Source organism: Euleptes europaea, chromosome 13, assembly GCF_029931775.1.
Source record: "Euleptes europaea isolate rEulEur1 chromosome 13, rEulEur1.hap1, whole genome shotgun sequence".
Taxonomy (NCBI): domain Eukaryota; kingdom Metazoa; phylum Chordata; class Lepidosauria; order Squamata; family Sphaerodactylidae; genus Euleptes; species Euleptes europaea.
Genome location: NC_079324.1, coordinates 62,610,117 through 62,629,251, shown reverse-complemented (window position 1 = coordinate 62,629,251; position 19,135 = coordinate 62,610,117). Strand labels below are relative to the sequence as shown.

General features: G+C 46.1%; 1 protein-coding gene across 1 annotated transcript in view; it reads left to right on the top strand.

Annotated features, from left to right (window-relative positions):
- NAA25 (N-alpha-acetyltransferase 25, NatB auxiliary subunit) overlaps positions 1-19,135 on the top strand; it is a 41,174-nt gene that overhangs the window by 21,451 nt on the left and 588 nt on the right. The window contains exons 12-23 of the mRNA XM_056859591.1: positions 1,151-1,358; positions 2,855-2,944; positions 5,319-5,499; positions 6,729-6,828; positions 7,444-7,595; positions 8,137-8,262; positions 11,690-11,933; positions 12,443-12,566; positions 12,955-13,020; positions 15,001-15,098; positions 15,226-15,336; positions 15,868-16,014. Of these exons, the coding sequence (XP_056715569.1) occupies positions 1,151-1,358; positions 2,855-2,944; positions 5,319-5,499; positions 6,729-6,828; positions 7,444-7,595; positions 8,137-8,262; positions 11,690-11,933; positions 12,443-12,566; positions 12,955-13,020; positions 15,001-15,098; positions 15,226-15,336; positions 15,868-16,014 (1,647 nt within the window). The remainder of the gene's footprint in view (positions 1-1,150; positions 1,359-2,854; positions 2,945-5,318; positions 5,500-6,728; positions 6,829-7,443; positions 7,596-8,136; positions 8,263-11,689; positions 11,934-12,442; positions 12,567-12,954; positions 13,021-15,000; positions 15,099-15,225; positions 15,337-15,867; positions 16,015-19,135) is intronic.

The following is a 19,135-nucleotide window of genomic DNA, read 5'->3' as shown; positions in this document are numbered from 1 at the left end:
TGTGGCCAGTGGGGTTATCTCTAAAAACCCTGTCCAGCCAGGATCTGTGAACAAAATTGCTGAGGACCACAGTATGGACATTGTTGATAACTAGAATTCTTTGTCTGAATCTTTCCCTCCCTTTGCTGGCTCTCACTCAGCTCTCACCAAAGGTCACTGTGCGTTTGAGCATACTGTAGCAGACGCTGTTTAAAGTGGTTTGTAAGCTACATTGGAACAATAGTTGTTTTCGTCTCTCCCTGAGTAGCCATTAGGATGAATAAAGTTTTCTTAAGCGGAGTAAGGCCAATAGAACCTGTAAAAGGTAAAGGTAGTCCCCTATGCAAGCACCAGGTCATTCCTGACCCATGGGGTGACGTCACATCCCGACGTTTACTAGGCAGACTTTGTTTGCAGGGTGGTTTGCCGTTGCCTTCCCCAATCATCTACACTTTGCCCCCAGCAAGCTGGGCGCTCATTTGACTGACCTCGGAAGGATGGAAGGTTGAGTCAACCTTGAGCCGGCTACCTGAATCCGACTTCCGTTGGGATTGAACTCAGGTCATGAGCGGAGCTTTTGACTGCAGTTCTGCGGCTTACCACTCTGTGCCACGGGGCTCTTTAATAGTACCTGTAGTCTGTTCTTAATGTTGGCGGTTCTTGAGAATTGTGGAGGTCTTGTTCAGCTGTGCTCTGAAGGCCTTACCTGGAGCTTTATGGTGTGGTGCTTAAGAGTGGTAGACTCTAATCAGGTGAACCAGGTTGGTTTTCCCGCTCCCACACATAAAGCCAGTTAGGTGACCTTGGGCTTGTTGCAGTTCTCTCCAAACTCAGCCCCAACTACCTCACAAGGTGTCTGTTGTGGGGAGGGGAAGGGAAGGAGATTGTAAGCTGGTTTGATTCTCCTTAAAAGGTAGAGAAAGTCGGCATATGAAAACCAACTCTTCATCTTCTTCCTTCTTTAAATGGGAGGCCCTGCTCTAGATTGTAAGCTTCTCCGGGCAACGATTTGATCGGTCGTGTACTCTGTGAAACACCCTGCCCATTCATGGCGTCATATAGAAGAGAGCTAGTTAATTCCTGCTTCTCTTGCAGGGTTATAAAAGAGAACTCTACTATGGCTTTGCAAAATTCAAGTTTCCATTTTCTGCCCCCCCTCCTCTTCACCCAGTTTATCAACCGGTTGTTAGGAGTCATCCCTCTGTCGGCACCATCAGAAGGCAAACTCGCGCTTCCAGATAACCTCAAGGCTTTGCAACAACATTTGTGTGTTGTGCAGTTGACGAGGTTACTGGGCCTCTACCACGCGATGGACAAAGCTCAGAAACTGGGAGCCGTCCGGGATCTGATGCTGCGGTATCGGCACGGGCTGGAGTTCGGTGAGAAGTGCTTGAATCTACCCTCAATTGTAGATTATGCCAGCAGTCTTGGATAATGATCGTTGTTCTTCACTGCCTGCCTGCTCGCCCTCATTCTTTGCTTTCATTTAACTTCCTGTGGTCTCATCCTCTTCCCCTGAGGGCTCAGAGCCGCATTCAAGGTGTCCCTCCTTAGTTTTGGAGATGGGACAATATTGGATGCTCTCAGCATGGTGTAGTGGTTAAGACCGGTGGTTTGGAGCAGTGGACTCTGATCAGGAGGACCGGGTTTGATTCCGCCACTCCTCCCCATGAGCAGCGGAAGCTAATCTGGTGAACTGGATTTGTTTCCCCCCTCCTCTGCATTAAGCCAGCTGGGTGACCTTGGGCTAGTCACAGCTTTCTCAGCCCCACCTACCTCACAGGATGTCTGTTGTGGGGAGGGGAAGGGAAGGTGCTTGTAAGCCGGTTTGATTCTTCCTTAAGTGGGAGAGAAAGTCGGCATATAAAAACCAACTCTTCTTCTTCAGACCATTCTCTGAGCCAAGTGGATTTTATTTTGCTTTTTAATGGATTTGTTTTTACTAATTAAAACAAATCAAACAAGCTAATTCAGACACAACAGAAACATGTCTAGCATAATGATTATGAGAACCAGACCTGAAATTCATGTTGATCCTATACAATAAGACCTTTAGGGTACAGTCCTGTGATGTTTAACACTGAGGAACTCCCATAGCATCAAGTAGGCCTTCCTTGAGTAAATATAGAAGGGATCAGGCGACATGTGACTTCTACATCAAGCCAGCTGATATTTAGAATGCTTGAATGCTCATGCTTCTAAGGGTTTTTTGTTGTTGTTTTTTGTTTGTTTGTTCTGGCCTACTTGTGTTATTTTACTCCAAATTAGTTACATTGAAATTTTTGTACATTTGGTTGCATTTACTGCATTGTGAGGGTTATATGCATGAATTGCATGCAGTAGTACAACCGGGAAAACAAACTCCAAAGAACACACTGAAGAGCACAAGCAATTTGAATAAGCACATCAATGTAATATATTTATGCAGCACATTGATTGTCAAGTGCTTCACCTATATTACTTCCTTTATTTTATGACTGCTCTAAGGTGGGCCACTGTTGTCATCCCTGTGTTGTATGCAGAGGAGCTGAGTCTGGGAAAGATTGGCTTGCCTAAGGCTACCCAGGAAGCTCCAGGCAGAGGCAAAATTTGAATCAGGGACTTTCCAGATGATAGCTCATTGTCTTGGCTACTACGTTTAAGCCAACTCCCTAGATAAATCAAACATTATTTATTTTAAAGTCACGCTCATGAACATACAAAGAATTTGGCCTTGGCGATGTTTCTTAGTAATGTCTTGACAAATGGTGCTTCTCCCATATCCCTAAAGAACTGATTAAAATTACATTTTAAACGGGATGTAAATAGGTAATTTTTGCAATGTAATGTGACTTTGTCTTGTTCATTGTATGTGTTTTTCCCCCTCACCCAATAGGAAAATCCTGTTTGAAAACAGAGTTGCAGTTTTCAGACTACTACTGTCTGCTTGCTGTTCATTTGCTCCTTGACATCTGGCTAGAGGCAGGTATGTCTATACAAACCCCACTCACTGCATGTGTGCAAAAAGGGATTGTAGGCCGGGGTGGAAAAGCACTTACTTAGGTTACACCCTGTCTGTGATGTTAAACATTTTTTGTGCCTTAGAACGTGACTGTGTTAAAGGCTGTGCAAAACTTGGGAGGACTGATAAGGCACAGAGGGGCCACACGTGTATCACTTGAATCCATGGATCCACTGCTCTGGTTAGACCTCACCTAAAGTATTGTGTTCAGTTTTGGGCACCACAATTTAAGAAAGATGTAGATAAGCTGGAACGTGTCCAGAGGAGGGCAACAAAGACGGTGAGGGGTCTGCAGACCAAGTCCTATGAGGAGCTGGGTGTGTTTAGCCTGAAGAGGAGAAGATTGAGAGGGAATATGATTACCATCTTCAAGTAGTTGAAGGGCTGTCACATAGAGGATGGTGCCAAGTTGTTTTCTGTTGCCCCAGAGGGTCAGACCAGAACCAATAGGTTAAAATTAAATCAGATGACTTTCCATCTAGATATTAGGAAGAATTTTCTAACAGTCAGAGTGGTTCCTCAGTGGAACAGGCTTCCTCGGGAGGTGGTAAGCTCTCCTTCCCTGGAGGTTTTTAAGCAGAGGCTAGATGGCCATCTGTCAGCAATGCTGATTCTATGAACTTAGGCAGTTCATCAGTGGGAGGGCATCTTGGCCATCTTCTGAGCACTGGGTGTGTGTGGGGGAGGTAGTTGTGAATTTCCTGCATTGTGCAGGGGGTTGAACTAGATGACCCTGGTGGTCCCTTCCAACTCTATGATTCTATGAGGGTGACGAGTTGTTTTCATCTAGATATTGGGAAGAATTTTCTAAAAGTTAGAGCAGTTCCTCAGTGGAACAGGCTTCCTCAGGAGGTGGTAAGCTCTCCTTCCCTGGAGGTTTTTAAGCAGAGGCTAGATGGCCATCTGTCAGCAATGCTGATTCTGTGACCTTAGGCAGATCATGAGAGGGAGGGCACCTTGACCATCTTCTGGGCATGAAGTATGGGTCACTGGGGGTGTGGGGCGGGAGGTAGTTCGGAATTCCTGCATTGCACAGGGAGTTGGACTAGATGACCCTTGTGGTCCCTTCCAACTCTATGATTCTATCCTCCTATACTCCTTTGGGAATGTTTGACCCAAGGAGATGGTGTGGAAGGGCAGGCACGGAGCTGGGGGAGGGAGGGGGTGTGCCTTGTGCGCATGCTGTAGCCAGATGCTGGTGGCCAGATGGGCAGTCGCTGCAACAACGCCACGTGCTCACCTGCCCCCTGGCCTCATGCGCAACTGCTGTAGGCACGGCGCACACAAGGAGGAAGGGAGGCGGCTAAATGCTAAGCAGCGGCGTGCACACTAGCCGCACCGCAGGCAGGCTGCTGTAGCATAGCGGTGGTACTCTTCGTGCCCATGCTGGCACCCCCCCACACACACCTTCTTACGCCTGGAGCGCTTGCCCCCCCCCCAAGATCCAGCCCTGTGAAAGGGATGGGTGGCATGACAGGTAAGGCTGCTGTAGGAAGTCACCACATTGTGAAGCTGCCATATACTGAGTCAGGCCATTGGTCCCTCTAGCTACGTACCTTCACCTTTTTAGCTAGATGGCTTAAGAGAGGGCATGGCAGGGCTGGAGAAAATGGATAGAAAGAACTTCTTCTTCCTCTCCCGTAATACTAGAACTCACTGCAGTCAAGGAAGTTGAAGGGCAGTAAGATTCAGGAATGATGAGAGTATTCAACTTTTGTAAATTCCCTTCCACAGGATGTACTAGCAGCCGTTAGTTTAGGGAATTTAACAAATGTATGGAGCATAGGTCCCATCAGTGGCTATTAACCTCAGTGACTGAATGGAACCTCCCAGGTTCAGAAGTGATAAGCAGTGTGAGCCATAGGGGGAGGCTTTGCCCTCTCTGCCCTGCTTGTAGGCCTTCCAGGGGTATCTGGCAGGCCAGGATATAAAACAAGATGCTGGACTAAATGGGCTGTCAGTCTGATCCAGCATGGCTTCTTTTACATTCTCTGGCTAAGTGGCTGCTGTCCTGAATCTTGAGTAGAGAAGGGTCTTTCCCAACACTCATTAGTTGAGAACATTTAACGACAAATGCCAGGGATTGAACCTGAGACATTTGCAGTACAAAGTCCATGTTCTGCAAATGAGCCATACTCCCTCTCCAAGGGATATCGTCTGCATGTTCATTGTGATCTCCCCACTTCGAATATTATCCCACAGGAAGGCAACCGGAGGGTCTTGGGTGCTTTGGGGGAGGGGGAGGCCTTTCCAGCCCTGTTGGGGTTGCCTTGTCCCTCCTCTTCCAGAGCGGATGCCCTGTTTTTGCAGACGGCTTAAGTGTGGTGTTCTTTACCAGGTGAAGAGCCGGCTGCCTGGCAGTGCTTGACTTTGCTAGAAGAAGGGCTGAGCCACAGTCCCTCAAACGCTCAGTTCAAACTGCTGCTCATCCGAATCTACTGCATGCTTGGGGCGTTCGATCCAGTCGTGGAGCTCTACTCCAGCCTTGACGCAAAGCACGTCCAGCATGACACCATCGGGTGGGTAATGCGTGCGTAGGATGACCCGTTGGCTTCATCCCCTGAGCCCCAGGACTTCTTTTAGATTTTGCATTTCTTGTTGCGTCATCTCCCCCCCTTCTTTAGTTCTAAGCCATTTGTTGACCCTACTGAGATGGATTAAATAAGTACCAGAGCGTTCAAGCTGCTTTTGAGGCTAGCTGCTTAAGCTTCATGTGTTACGAACTTAAGATCACTTAAAAACTTAAGATCACTTTTTAAAAAGACAGTGTGGTGTAGTGCTAAGAGCAGTGGTTTGGAGCGGAGGAATTTGATCTGGAGAACCGGGTTTGATTCCCCACTCCTCCACATGAGCAGCGGAGGCTAATCTGGTGAACTAGATTTGTTTCCCCACTCCTCCACATGAAGCCAGCTGGGTGACCCTGGGCTAGTTACAGCTCTCTTCGAGCTCTCTCAGCCCCACCCACCTCACAGGGTGTCTGTTGTGGGGAGGGGAAGGGAAGGTGACTGTAAGCCAGTTTGGGTCTCCCTGAAGTGGTAGAGAAAGTAGGCATATAAAAAGCCAACTCTTCTTCTACGCACCTTTTTCTGTGAGGCTGGAAACGGGGGAGGATGCTTGGGTGGGAGAGTCTACATATGAATGAATTTTGCATATCATATGTAACACAGATCTTAAGTCAGGTGTGGTTTTTAGGACTCTTACGTACATTTTGAATTGGGGTATCTTACCTGTGTAGTTTGGCTAATTCTAAACCATGGCGCCCTTAAGTCGCAGCCAACTTATGGCGACACCATAGGATTTTCAAGGCAAGACATGTTCACAGGTGGTTTGCCACTGCCTGCCTCTGCATAGCAACCCTGGACTTCTTTGGTGGTCTCCCATCCAAATACTACCCTGCTTAGCTTCCAAGATCTGAAGAGATCAGGCTAGCCTGGGCTATCGAGGTCAGGCCCACTTATGCTTTACACACCCAAATATGGAGCTGATTTTTTTTGGGAGAGCCCCTTTGGGAAAGGGATAGTAGGCCCAGCAGCTCTGGGGAGGTTTATGGAGCTGTGCTGGACCAAGCCCTATTCAGGCCCCCCCTTCCTCCCCCCCCCCCGCTTTTTGTCTCTTGCATGAATCGCTTCTAATGTACTTTCTGATCTCAAAAAAGTTGCGGGGGAGGGAGCTAATAAAGCTCAATATCGCCTGTGTTGTTAGAGACAGACTTGTATTGTTCTGATTTTTAATATTGTTTGCATTGCAGTTATTTGCTGACACGATATGCCGCTGCTCTCGGTAACTATATTGCTGCATCGCAGTCCTGCAACTTTGCGCTCAGGTTTTTTCACTCCAACCAGAAAGATGTAAGTGGCAGACAGTCTCTTTCGTCACGTGTAGATTGTAAGCCTTGAGGACAGAGACTCTGGTTTTTACATGCGGTGCCTAGCTTGCATTAGGCCAGTTGTTCCCAAACAATCGCCACAAGGTATCTGCCAGAAGCTGGAGTATCAGCTGACAGAAGTAACTGCCTGTCTTGTCTGTGTGATTCATTGTTCCAGCCTTGCTTCCTTCCAGTGGCCTACCCCTTTACGGCAGCTTATCCTGCTATGTGGCTGCATCATAACTGCCCCGAGAGGAGGGTGCCTGTTGCCTCTTCATGAGCGGAAGAGGCACGCCCAGAGCAGTGACTCCCACAGAAACACAGGGAATATGTCCTCTCAGAGCAGTTAGTAGATGGCAGGTCGGCTGGGCCCTGGAGATAGTAAATGCCTCATCGCAATAGAGGGTTCTCACCCCAGCCTGGGTTACTCCTCCCACTTGCTCTGCAGGCAAGACTATGCTGAGTTTTCCGGGTTATAAAACTCAGCTAATGCAGGGATCAGCCTCTTAGTTCTGCTCCTTATTAGCATCTGTGCTAGAAATCAGCAACTTCTCTTCCCTTGCATATAATTCAGAGACCATTGTGTGTTCCTTTCCAGACCTCAGAATACATTATTCAAGCTTACAAATATGGTGCGTTTGAGAAGATACCAGAATTCATTGCTTTCAGGAACAGGCTTAACTCCTCGCTTCACTTTGCACAAGTCCGCATAGAGCGGATGTTATTGGACCTCTTACTTGAAGCAAACATGTGAGTATGGAAGGGTCTGCCTTACACTGGGGTATCCTGGGAGTCCAGGCGGGCTAGAGGGAGTTGCAGCTGGGAGGGACGTGTGGGTATGAGTGTAGCAGCTGCTAACAGCTACCTACAGTACTGAGAGATGGTTCCCAGCAATACTGCTAAGTTCTCTAGGCCAGAGGTCCTCCACGTGTGATAGGCCAGAGGTCCTCCACGCGTGAATGAGGTTGCAGAATGTAGTTTTTCTAGGCACAATTTGGGTTAAATTTACATAGAGTGCAGCAGTAGTTATAGCCGTGGTCAACTCAAATGTGCTTTATTGTGTTGTCAAGAATTTTGACCACATTTGCATGTTGTCTTCTACCCTAAAGCACCAAAGCAGGCTTGTTATTCCTTCTATGCCAGTGTATTTTTCTAAACTGTGCTTCAGCTGTGGGAGGGGAGTTCACTTTTGCCCTGTGATTAATCATTTCTGTGAGGTGAAAGGGGTTGCTTCTTAAGGCCTTTCTGAAACTCCCAGCTCAGTAGTTCTGTTTTTCTTCCCATGGACTAGATCAATGAGTTTGGAAGAAAGTATAAGGTCCATGAGTCTAAGTCCAGAAGAGGATGACATTCCTTGGAATGACCTGCGGGATAACAGAGACCTAACTGTCTTATTCAATTGGGACCCAAAAGACAGGTAAACACAAAGGGACTTCTGACACTGGGGAAAAAGGAATCATGAGCCATCTTAAACTTGTTGTGGCACGTGTTTCCATGGGCTAGAACCCATTCTGTCAAATGCAAGAGGTTTTTCCGAGTTTTTTTCTAAGGGCCACAGGGTAAGAGGACAGGTCCTCTTATCGAATAAAAATTGGTATATACTGCAGTGTGAGGGTTATATGCATGAATTGCATGCAGTAGTACGACCAGGAAAACAAACTCCAAAGAACACACTGAAGAGCACAAGCAACTTGAATAAGCACGTCAATGTAATATATTTATGCAGCACATTGATTGTCAAGTGCTTCACCTATATTACTTCCTTTATTTTTTTAAACTGCTCTAAGGTGGGCCACTGTTGTCATACCTGCAATGAATGCAGAAGAGCTGAGTCTGCGAGAGATTGGCTTGCCTAAGGCTACCCAGGAAGCTCCAGGCAGAAGCAAAATTTGAATCAGGGACTTTCCAGATGGTAGCTCATTGTGTTGGCTACTATGTTTAAGCCAGCTCCCTAAATAAACCAAACATTATTCCATTTTAAAGTCACGATCATGAATAGACCAAGAATTTGGCCTTGGTGGTGTCTCTTAGTAGTGTCTTGACAAATAGTGCTTCCCCCATACCCCTAAAGAACTGATTACAATTACATTTTGAACGGGATGTAAATAGGTAGTTTTTGCAATGTAATGTGACTTTGTCTTGTTCATTGTATGTGTGTTTTTTTCATGGCTAGAAACCATTCTGTCAAATGCAAGAGGTTTTTCTTTTTCTAAGGGCCAGGAGGTGCCACGGGGTAAGAGGATGGGTCCTCGTATTGACTGGAAATTGGTATATAGAATGAAAAATTATAGATTGAAAATTTAGGAGAGGACTGTGGCTCAGTGGTTGAGCATCTGCTTGGCATACAGAAGGTCCCAGGTTCAATCCCCAGTATCTTCAGTTAGAGGGACTAGGCAAGTAGGTGATGTGAAAGACCTCAGCCTGAGAGCCGCTGCTGGTCTGAGTAGGCAATACTGACTCTGATGGACCGAGGGTCTGATTCAGCATAAGGCAGCTTTGTGTGTTCATGGTTAAACAGAAGCAGGCGATAGGAGTAAATGGACAGGTCTTGCACTGGAGGGCAGCATGCAGCAGAGACCCGAAAGGATCAGTATTGGTACAGGTGCTATGTAATTTTTTCATGAAGTATCTCAAATTGGGAAGAAGCAATGCAGAGGGCAAGCTTGCAGATATTACCAAATTATTCGGGATGGTGAAAAGCCAGGCGGAATGTTAAGCCCTTCAAGCAGATATCTCTTCACAGAGGTGATTGAGCAACAACATGTCAAAAGAGCTTTCTCTTGTCTCAACCCTCTTGAGGACCTGTGAATCTGGGGTTGTCGTTGGTCACCATGTAACACCATTATGAGTCAACTCACCGTTGAGAATAGTATGACATATTTTAAGCCAATTGTGAGGTGTGAGTGGAACATAAAACCCTAACTTTATGTGCTGATAGAATCTGAACTGGTGAAGACTGAGGTTGAACGAGATCTTGGAGTTGCAGTGGAAAGTTAGATGACAATGTCAACGTACTGTGCAGCAGCAATGAAAACTGCAAAATCCACTTTAGGGACTATTAGCAAAGAGATTGAGATTAAAAACAGCCAGCATTGTATAGAACTATGGTGTGGCATTATTTTTACTGTATGGGTCTGATCACTGAATCTAAAAGGATATTGAAGAGGTGGAAGAAGTACAGAAGAGGGCAGCCAAGATGACTAAGAGGTCGGAACACCTTTCCTATGAGGAAAGGCTGAAGAGCCCTGGACTTTTCAGTTTAGAAAAAAAATGACTAAGTGGGAACATAGTAGATGTTTATAAAATTATTCATTGGGCAAAGGAAGCAGATAGAGCACCCCGTCACCCACCTCGAATAATGTTAGATTTCACAGGCACCCAATGAAGTTGATGGGCAATGGATCAGGACAGACAAAAGGAAATCCTACTTCACTCAATGAGTAATTAAATTGTAGAATTTATTGCTGGCGGATATCATGGTGGCCATTGGCTTTAAAAGGGGATGAAACAAATTCATTGAGGATAGGACTTTCAGTGGCTGCTAGTCATGATGACTAAAGGGAACCTCTACATTCAGAGGAGGTTGGGGAGGGGCTGTGGCTCAGTGGTAGAGCATCTGCTTGGCATGCAGAAGGTCCCAGGTTCGGTCCCCGGCATCTCCAGTTAAAGGGACTAGGCAAGTAGGTGATGTGAAAGACTTCTGCCTGAGAGCCTGGAGAGCCGCTGCCAGTCTGAGTAGACAATACTGACTTTGATGGACCAAGGGTCTGATTTAGTATAAGGCAGTTTCATGTGTCCATGTGCAGTCATCCTCTGAATACTAGTGCCAGGGGCAACATCAGGGAAAAGTCTTTGCCTCTTTGCCCTGTTTGGCCCTCCAAGGCAACTGGTTGACTACTGTGTGACACAGGATGCTGAACTAGATAAGCCACAAATCTGATCTAGCAGGACTCCTCCATTCTGATGGCCACGTTTTTCATCTTGTCCACTGCGTGGCCCCACATGCAGGCAAGCTCCCATTATTTTCTGTGTGCCGCCAAAAGGGACAGCCCTTTGTGTCCGAAGCCATGTTTGCACAAACAGTTATTAAATCACTAAAATGCTTTATCTCTTCCTTGCTTCCTTAAAGACAAGTCAGAAGTGAATAGAATGCAGGAATGTGGATTCCACTTCAAAGGGTACATATACCTTCTGGACTTGTTTTGCGTGTACTAGTGGTACTAGAGCAAGGTCCACACTGCCCCTTCCCAGGGTGAGGTTTCAGGGATATTTCCCAATGCATAATTGCATAAAACTCCCGAGTAATTTCTGCAGGTGATGCTCTTGTGCCTTCATTCATGTGGACACAGTCAAACACCTTTTAAGCTGGAACATGTTGGGTGTTGGCGACAAGAGTCTCTTATTGCAATGGTGTGCTTTGTCGTGATAGTGGGGAGGAGGGTTTCTTGGCTATCTCCCCTTGTTTTCTTAAACTGTTAAAAGTCCAAGGTAGCACGGAATACACAACACACTTAAAAAAGGCAAAGTCATTACCTCTCTCTGTGTATATGCAGTATGGAATATTAATGTAAATGTTGCCGCAAAGTGTAGATACAACACCATGATGGTAATGAAGACCACCCAATAGATCATCCTCAGTTTCATAAAAGCAGTCAAACATTTTTAATAATCAGCAGTTAGTGGACTGAGGGCAGACTCTGTGCCCCCCACACAACTGTGTGGAAGAGAAAACACCTCCTAGTAACCGCCACCATGGATTTGATGTTACCCCCTCCCACTTTGGGTCGGAGGAATTTCAGCATCTTGTGATGAGCTTTTGAATCTGAATTATTGTTCTCTCACAGGGGCATTTCTGAAGAACACCGAAGACTCTCACTGGAGGAAGAGACCATCTGGTTGCAGATCCGGTCTTTGACTTTAAGGCTGGTAAGCGGGCTACCGGCTCTCGGCCACAACGCTCACCCAAAGAACTCTGAAAAGACCACCGAGAATGGCGTTTCTTCCAAGATTGACACAATACGAGCTCTCCTGCAGCAGCTGGATGGGGCAGTGAAGTCGGGGAAGCAGTTTCTGGAGCAGAAAATTCAGGTATTGCTATGGAAAGGAGTCCCCTGATATGTCAAACCAGCATGATGTAGTGGTTAAGAGGGGTGGTTTGGAGTGATGGACTCTAACCTGGAGAACCGGGTTTGATTCCCCACTCCTCCACATGAGCGGCGGACTCTAATCTGGTGAATTGGGTTGGTTTCCCCACTCCTGCACATGAAGCCAGCTGAGTGACCTTGGGCTAGTCACACTCTCTCAGCCCCATCTACTTCACAGGGTGTCTGCTGTGGGGAGAGGAAGGGAAGGTAAATGTAAGCTGGTTTGATTCTTCCTTAAGTGGTAGAGAAAGTCGGCATATAAAAACCAACTCTTCTTCTTCTTGTGATTGGGCCAATAGACACAGAATTGAGATTCATCTCCTGACATTCAGCATAGCAATCTAACTAGAAAGCTGTCATGGCACATTTCTGTCAAGCTGAAAACATTGCTTCCTGTCCCCTCAGAGAAGGGCTGTGCTGTTTCATGCCTCCCCCCTCTCTGTTTTTGCCTAGTATCCTGTCCTCGGTCCTCCTCCTTCCCGAATGGCCAGCTTTTTCAGCAGTGGGAGCTGCCAGTGTCAGAACAACTTGTTTCACCTTGTTAGTGAAATTTATGAACTAGATACCAACGGCTTAGGTAAGTCCCTGGGAAAGAGAAGTCAGGATGGGCTGAGGTTGGAAGGAGACCTTCTACAGGCGCTGTTAGGTCCCAGAATGTTTGTGTTCCCAACACGGTACCCACCAAGTGCTTTTAGAAACTGGGTGGGCCCAGGTGGGGCTTTTGCCCAGCAGGGCTTCTGATTGGCCATTGGAAATCTGACTGGGTGTTCAGCGTTTTGTTTTGATTTGTTTTTGTATGGCAGCAGCTGTTGCTGCTTACTTAATAAAGACAAGATTTTCTGTACTATCCTTTTTTGCAGCTGTTGCATGCTTAGTTTTTGTAAATTACTGTTGATTTGTACACGTGTGTTTTTAAATCCTACTATTGCATATTGGAATAAGTGATTGGATTTCTTTATTTCCAGAAGATTCAACAGTAATTCAAGAGAGAATAGGGAACAGCTTTAAATTGTTGCTTCAACAGCTAACAGGTAAATCAGCCTTGGAAATAAATCGGCAAATGTTACCATCCTGCCTACACACAGCTAGGTCAACTGTTTATAGCCTCAAGGGACTAGGTTGTTTTTTTATTCAGCTACATTAGAACATAAGGAAAGCCTAACTGGATCAGACCCAGCAACCCTCAAGCCCATTATTCTGATTGCCACAGTGGCTGACCACACTCCTCTGAAACGTCCATCAGCTGGTGGCCCAGCGGGCATCAGTCCTTACCTGATATTGCATGTTCCCCAACACAGACACACGGCTGGTATTCAGTGGCAGATTTCCCGTGAACATGGAAAGAGAATCCAAACCAAAAAGGTTGAGCAAAAAACCACTAAAATTACAAATATAGAAATTTTAATATGGTGCACAGTAAAGTTAAAAACATAAGGCCTATATCATAGGCGAGTCATTCACAGTCAATAAATACATGAAACTCATACACAGTTGATGTGAAGTCATACAATGACCAAATAAGGACCAAAGGTAGGACCAAATAAGGACCAGACTAACACGGCTACCCATCGTGATCTAACTCCTTTGGGATGTCTTAATCCTGGAAGTCTTTGATCCTTATTTGTGTTTTTAAGTGTTTTTTAGCTCAACCTTTTCGGTTTAATTTGAGTTTAATTTGTTTCCCCCCCCCTTTTGTTGTTGTTTTATGGAAAGAGAATCTCATAACACATAGAAGACTAACATCATTTATGTGAACTCATGCAACTCACTAGGGTCTCCAGGTTGCCCACTAATGGCAGGCAATCACCTGCTGATTCCTGCATCTGCCTGCCGACACTCAGCTGGTCGACGGGCGGGAGTGATCCATAGATTTTTGGGACAAGTGGTAGAGCACCCCCCACAGTGTAATGCCAGGGGGACGCGGATTGCCAATCCCTATACCCGCCTCCCAAAAGCTCCTGCCAGTTGCCAGGAGGGACCTGGCAACCCTGCAGCTGATGAAGTAGGCTCACTCTAGCTTCTGCCACAATAAGTATGTTCTTTCAACCCTTACCAGCTTTTTGCTTGGACAACAGCTGCAGCAGCATCCCAACTCAGGCAAGGCTAGAAGGCATCTCGGCCATGCCCACAAGCAGGCCCTAATTCCATAAATAATTTACATTGTGTGCAGAAGTGCTTTCTTTTTGAGGTGCTGAATTGCTACTGTCAGTTGTAGTATTGGGGGGAAGGGCAGTTTTCTCTTTCCATTTTCTTTACCCCTTCTCTCCATGCCTACTTTTATAAACCTAGTAGGTCCTTTCTCTAAACTAAGAGGCTCCCGAAGCCTGTTTGCCTGGGATTGATTTTTTACTCAGGCAAGCACTTGTTGGTTTATTTTTAAAATATTGATAAGCCCACCTTTCTCCCAGACAGCTTGAGGAAATGATGATAGAAAATATTTCTAGCCCTCTGCTGATTTTAAGCTGTGTGTTTGGCCATGGATATGCCGGTAGGTCCATCTTTGTCCTCTAGATACTCCCAGATAAATCTGAAAGAGAAGATGCCCGACTTTACTAGGCACGTTTTAGGTTGCCCCAGGCCAGTTAGGAAGTGCACAGCTACTACCCTCTGCCTTTTAAATTTTAACTAAAGAAGAATACTTTAAAAACATGAAACAGAAAATCCAGTAATGCGTTAAGATGAGAAGGAACCCAGACCTAACGTTCCATTTGTAAATCTGATAAAACAGCACTTCAAACCCAGTGCAACGGGAGTGGAAACACAGGGAAATGCATTTAAATCTGAAGGCCTTCATCTTCCAGGGTCAAGCAGAGACCTGGAAAACAAACTGCAGCCTGTGTTGTGTTGTAAATTTTTATGCCCATCTGTAGAACACTAAATGTTACTGTTGTTAATTATTCTTCATTTAGTGTCAGATGGCTGTTTGTTCATGTTTTCCATATATTGTAGAATTTTCAGTGCTTATAAAAACTGTTAAAAAAAGAACTTAAAAATATTTCTCTCTTTTTAAGATCTGTTCAATAAATGCAAAGGTGATTTATTGGAAGTCAGGGAGGGCAGCTTCACAGTCCATCCAAGCATCTTAGAAAACCTTGTCTTCTTCCTTGAGGTGAGTCCATGGGCCTCTTTTCTGCAGTAAGACCACAGAAGAGCGGAAATGGCTGGTTACTGCAGCCCAGCCACTCTCTCTAAAGGGCTCATGCCTCCACCACAACCCTTCTTTCTCATCCTTCCAGACAATCTCCATTGTCCTGTGGGTGTGTAGTTACTCTGATGCCGTCCTCCGGCCTTGCAGGTCAAACCTGCAGAAGAAGAAAAAGAAGAAAAAAGAAAGCATTGCTTCCATGGTAGGTAGTCTTTTCTTCCTCATACACGTGCAAGAGGGTAGAAGAAGAAGAGTTAGTTTTTATATGCCGACTTTCTCTACCACTAAGGAAGACTCAAACCGGCTTACAATCACCTTCTCTTCCCCTCCCCACAACAGACACCCTGTGAGGTAGGTGGGACTAAGAGAGCTGTGAGTTGCCCAAGGTCACCCAGCTGACTTCATGTGTAGGAGTGGGGAAACAAATCCAGTTCACCAGATTAGCCTCCGCCACTCATGTGAAGGAGTGCGGAACCAAACCCGGTTCTCCAGATTAGAGTCCACCGCTCTTAACCACTACACCACGCTGGCTCTCTGTAACATAAATATTTGTACTCTGGGAGCAGTAGGGGTCTGTAACATAAATATTTGTACTCTGGGAGCAGTAGGGGTCTGTAACATAAATATTTGTACTCTGGGAGCAGTGAACAAACACATCTGCCTTCCCGCAAAGAGAAAAGACCATGGGGAAATGCCCTCTTTTAAAAATTTTGGTTTTCTTTCCTTATGGTAGCCCCCAGTATTCTCCAGCTTCCAGGACTATGTTTCTGGACTTCAGATACTCACTTCCAATGTGATTGACCACATCAAAGGGCTTGAAGTTACTCTAACTGCACTTAAACTTGAAGAGCTGTCCATAGAAGACACTTTACTGTCACCGGTAAGAAAAATTTGTGTTATATCGATCTAGCATCTTTATGACGGGTATGGTGGTTGGGGAGGGAAGGGAGGTTTTGTCCTCACCTGAGCAAAGCTGCAAGTGCTTCACTCCCCACCCACTGCTTCTGGAATGAATGCAGCCATTTTCTTACGGAGGCAAACAGAAGAAGAGTTGGTTTTTATACCCCGCTTTTCTCTACCTGTAAGGAGTCTCAAAGCGGCTTACGATCACCTTCCCTTCCCCTCCCCACAGCAGACCTTGTGAGGTAGGTGGGGCTGACAGAGTTCAAAGAGAACTGTGACTGGTGCAAGTTCACCCAGGAGGCTTCATGTGTAGGAGTGGGGAATCAAACCTGGTTCTCCAGATTAGAGTCCGCCACTCATAACCACTACACCACGCTTGGATGCCTGTGGGGTGGGGCTGAAAGTATGAAACTGCCTTTAAACTCAATCCAACAAATTTGCCCTTCTGGTTCAGTGTTGACAGTAGCTCTCCAGGGCGAGGATCTTTCTCAACCAGTTCCCTGCACTCCTTTTAACTGGCAACACCAGAGGTTGAATCTGGGTCGCTCGCATGCCAAACGGGTGCTCTGCCACTCAGCCACAGCTCCTCTCCAGGGCTGAGCTATCTCCCTACCCTTGGTATCCCCAGCCAGCTGGCTCTTTTCTGCCCAGCTACATCCTAAGTTTTGCTCCTTCCTCTGTGACCAAATTAGGAATTGGCTTTTACACCTGTGTGTGTGTGTGTGTGTGTGTGATGCGCATAAATAAAGATATTTGCACAATACCTTGTGACAGCCAGCCACAAGAGGGCACCAAATGAAGCATGATTAGTTTTGCTCAGCTGCTTTTGGGTGATGGGGACTGTTTCTGTCACACATCCACCCGTTCATCTCTGCAAGGTTGCTAAAGTGAGTAGCTAATGAAGGTGGCCAGCTGAGATTATTTGTATATTTTTACGTCTCATGGCTTCCCTGCCAAAACTGGGCCTGAAAGCTGTGGGCAGCTAAAACCAGTAAAACACCTCTTGCTCTTTCAGTTCCTGTTTTCTGACAGCATCTGACAGTTTTCTGCTTTCATCCCCGTCTTCTTGCACTCACAAAGGAGTGCCTGAAAAAATGTACAGCTGATAGGAAACTTATATTACTTACGAGATTTATATCTTCTGCCTTTCTCCCCTTACAAGGGCTGCCAAGGTGGCTAACAAATTAAAACATACATGATAAATGCATTATAAAACCATTAAAATCACCCCCTCCCAAACATACAGCTTTAAAACAATTTTTTAAAGAGTTTAAAAAACAGAGTTAAAATACATACAGAACATAAAAACATTGGTTGAGAAGGAGGGATCATTGAAGGAATGCCAAATGGAACGAAAAGGATACCCTGGCTACTTACCTCGAGGGTCCTTTCTCCTCTGAGGATAAGGTCATCTTGTTTGGGTGATTTTCGCCGCTTGCCTGGAGAGGCAGGAAGTAAAAGTCTTCGCCCACTGGTGGGACGCAGCAACAGAAGGAGACAGAGAGAGTTCCAGAGCTTTGGTGTCATGGCTGAGAAGGCCTTTTTCCGGGTTATCACTAGCCTAATCTCAGAAGGCGGGGATTCCTGAAGCAGGGCATCTGAAGATTACTTTAACAGTCAGGGTAGGTTTGTAAGGGATTAGGCGGTCCTTCAGGTATGTTGGTCCCAAATCATACAGGGCTTTGAAGGTCAAGGCCAGCACCTTGAATTGTGCCCGGAAACAAATTGGGAGCCAGTATAGATGGGCCAAGACTGGAGTGATATGGTTTCTACAGCCCACTCCAGTCAACATGCTGGCTGCAGCATTTTGTACTACTTGAAGTTTACAAACACTTTTCAAGGGCAGCCCCATATAGAGCGCATTGCAGTAATCTAATCTGGATGTAATGAGGGCATGAACCACAGCGGCCAGATCTTTTCTGCCCAGGAAAGGCCACAGTTGGCTAACTAGTCAAACCTGGTAAAAGGCGCTCTTGGCCATAACTGCCCACCTGCTTCTCCAGTTGTGGGCCTGGGTCCAAGATCACTCCCAGACTATGGTCCTGTTCCGTCAAGGGGAGTGCAGCCACATCCAGAATGGCTAACACTTTAAATCCCAGATCAGATCTTCCTCCCACCTGTAGCACTTCTGTCTTGTTAGGATTAAGCTTCAGTTTATTAGCCCACATCCAGTGGTGTCAGCTGAAAGAGCAAGATGGAGCTGAGTGTCATCCGCATATTGGTGACAACCCAGCCTAAATCTCTGGATGACCTCACCCAGGAGTTTCAGGTAGATGTTAATGAACATAGGGTCGCTTATGGGACCCCATAGATCAAAGGCCAAGCCACTGAAAGCGGTCCCCCTGCACCACCGCCTCTGGGTACCTCCAGAACCTCCACAGAATGGTGCCTTCCCAGTCCAGATAGGCAGGCAGTCCAGAAGGAGACCTTGATCGAAAGCAGCTGAGAGATCTAGGAGAATAAACAGTCTCACTGTGGGAAGTTCTAGTTTTGACAGTAGGCAGAGGGTACAGGAGAAGCTGTTCTGGCTGGCCAGGTGACCAAATGCCTTTGCCCCTATTTAACATTCTTCTGGACTTCAGAGATGTCTTTAGCCTGTCACACCACCACAGTGAACAGTTCAGGAGAGGCAGAGAGATTTATTCTTGTTTACTGATGGGCAGTTTTTTTTCTCTTTTTCCATTCTAGCACTATTTTCCTTTGGTGGGGACAAAACAGATAGCAAATTAGAAAAGTCTCCCTAACCCTTTCATTTCCTGCCACCTGGGCACATGCATGAGCTTGGAATCCTAGGGGTTTTCCCTCTCCCACAGGCCAGACAGTATAGTTTGAGGAAATGGTGACAAACATGCTGCAGCTGTTTAAGGCCAGGCCAAAGCTCGAGTTTTTATGATGGAAACACAGCCAGCAGTTATGATGGTGATACACAGGTCAAATGCAGCACACCAGGCTTGTGAGCAGTATGAGAAAAGCACAATGTACACTAAAAACACCTCCCTTCCTTCTCCACCATCCCTATGTCTTCAAGTGCTAAATTCATTCTCAGTTTGATGTGCAGATGGGATTATTGGTCTGAGGTTCAACGTGGCCCGGGACAT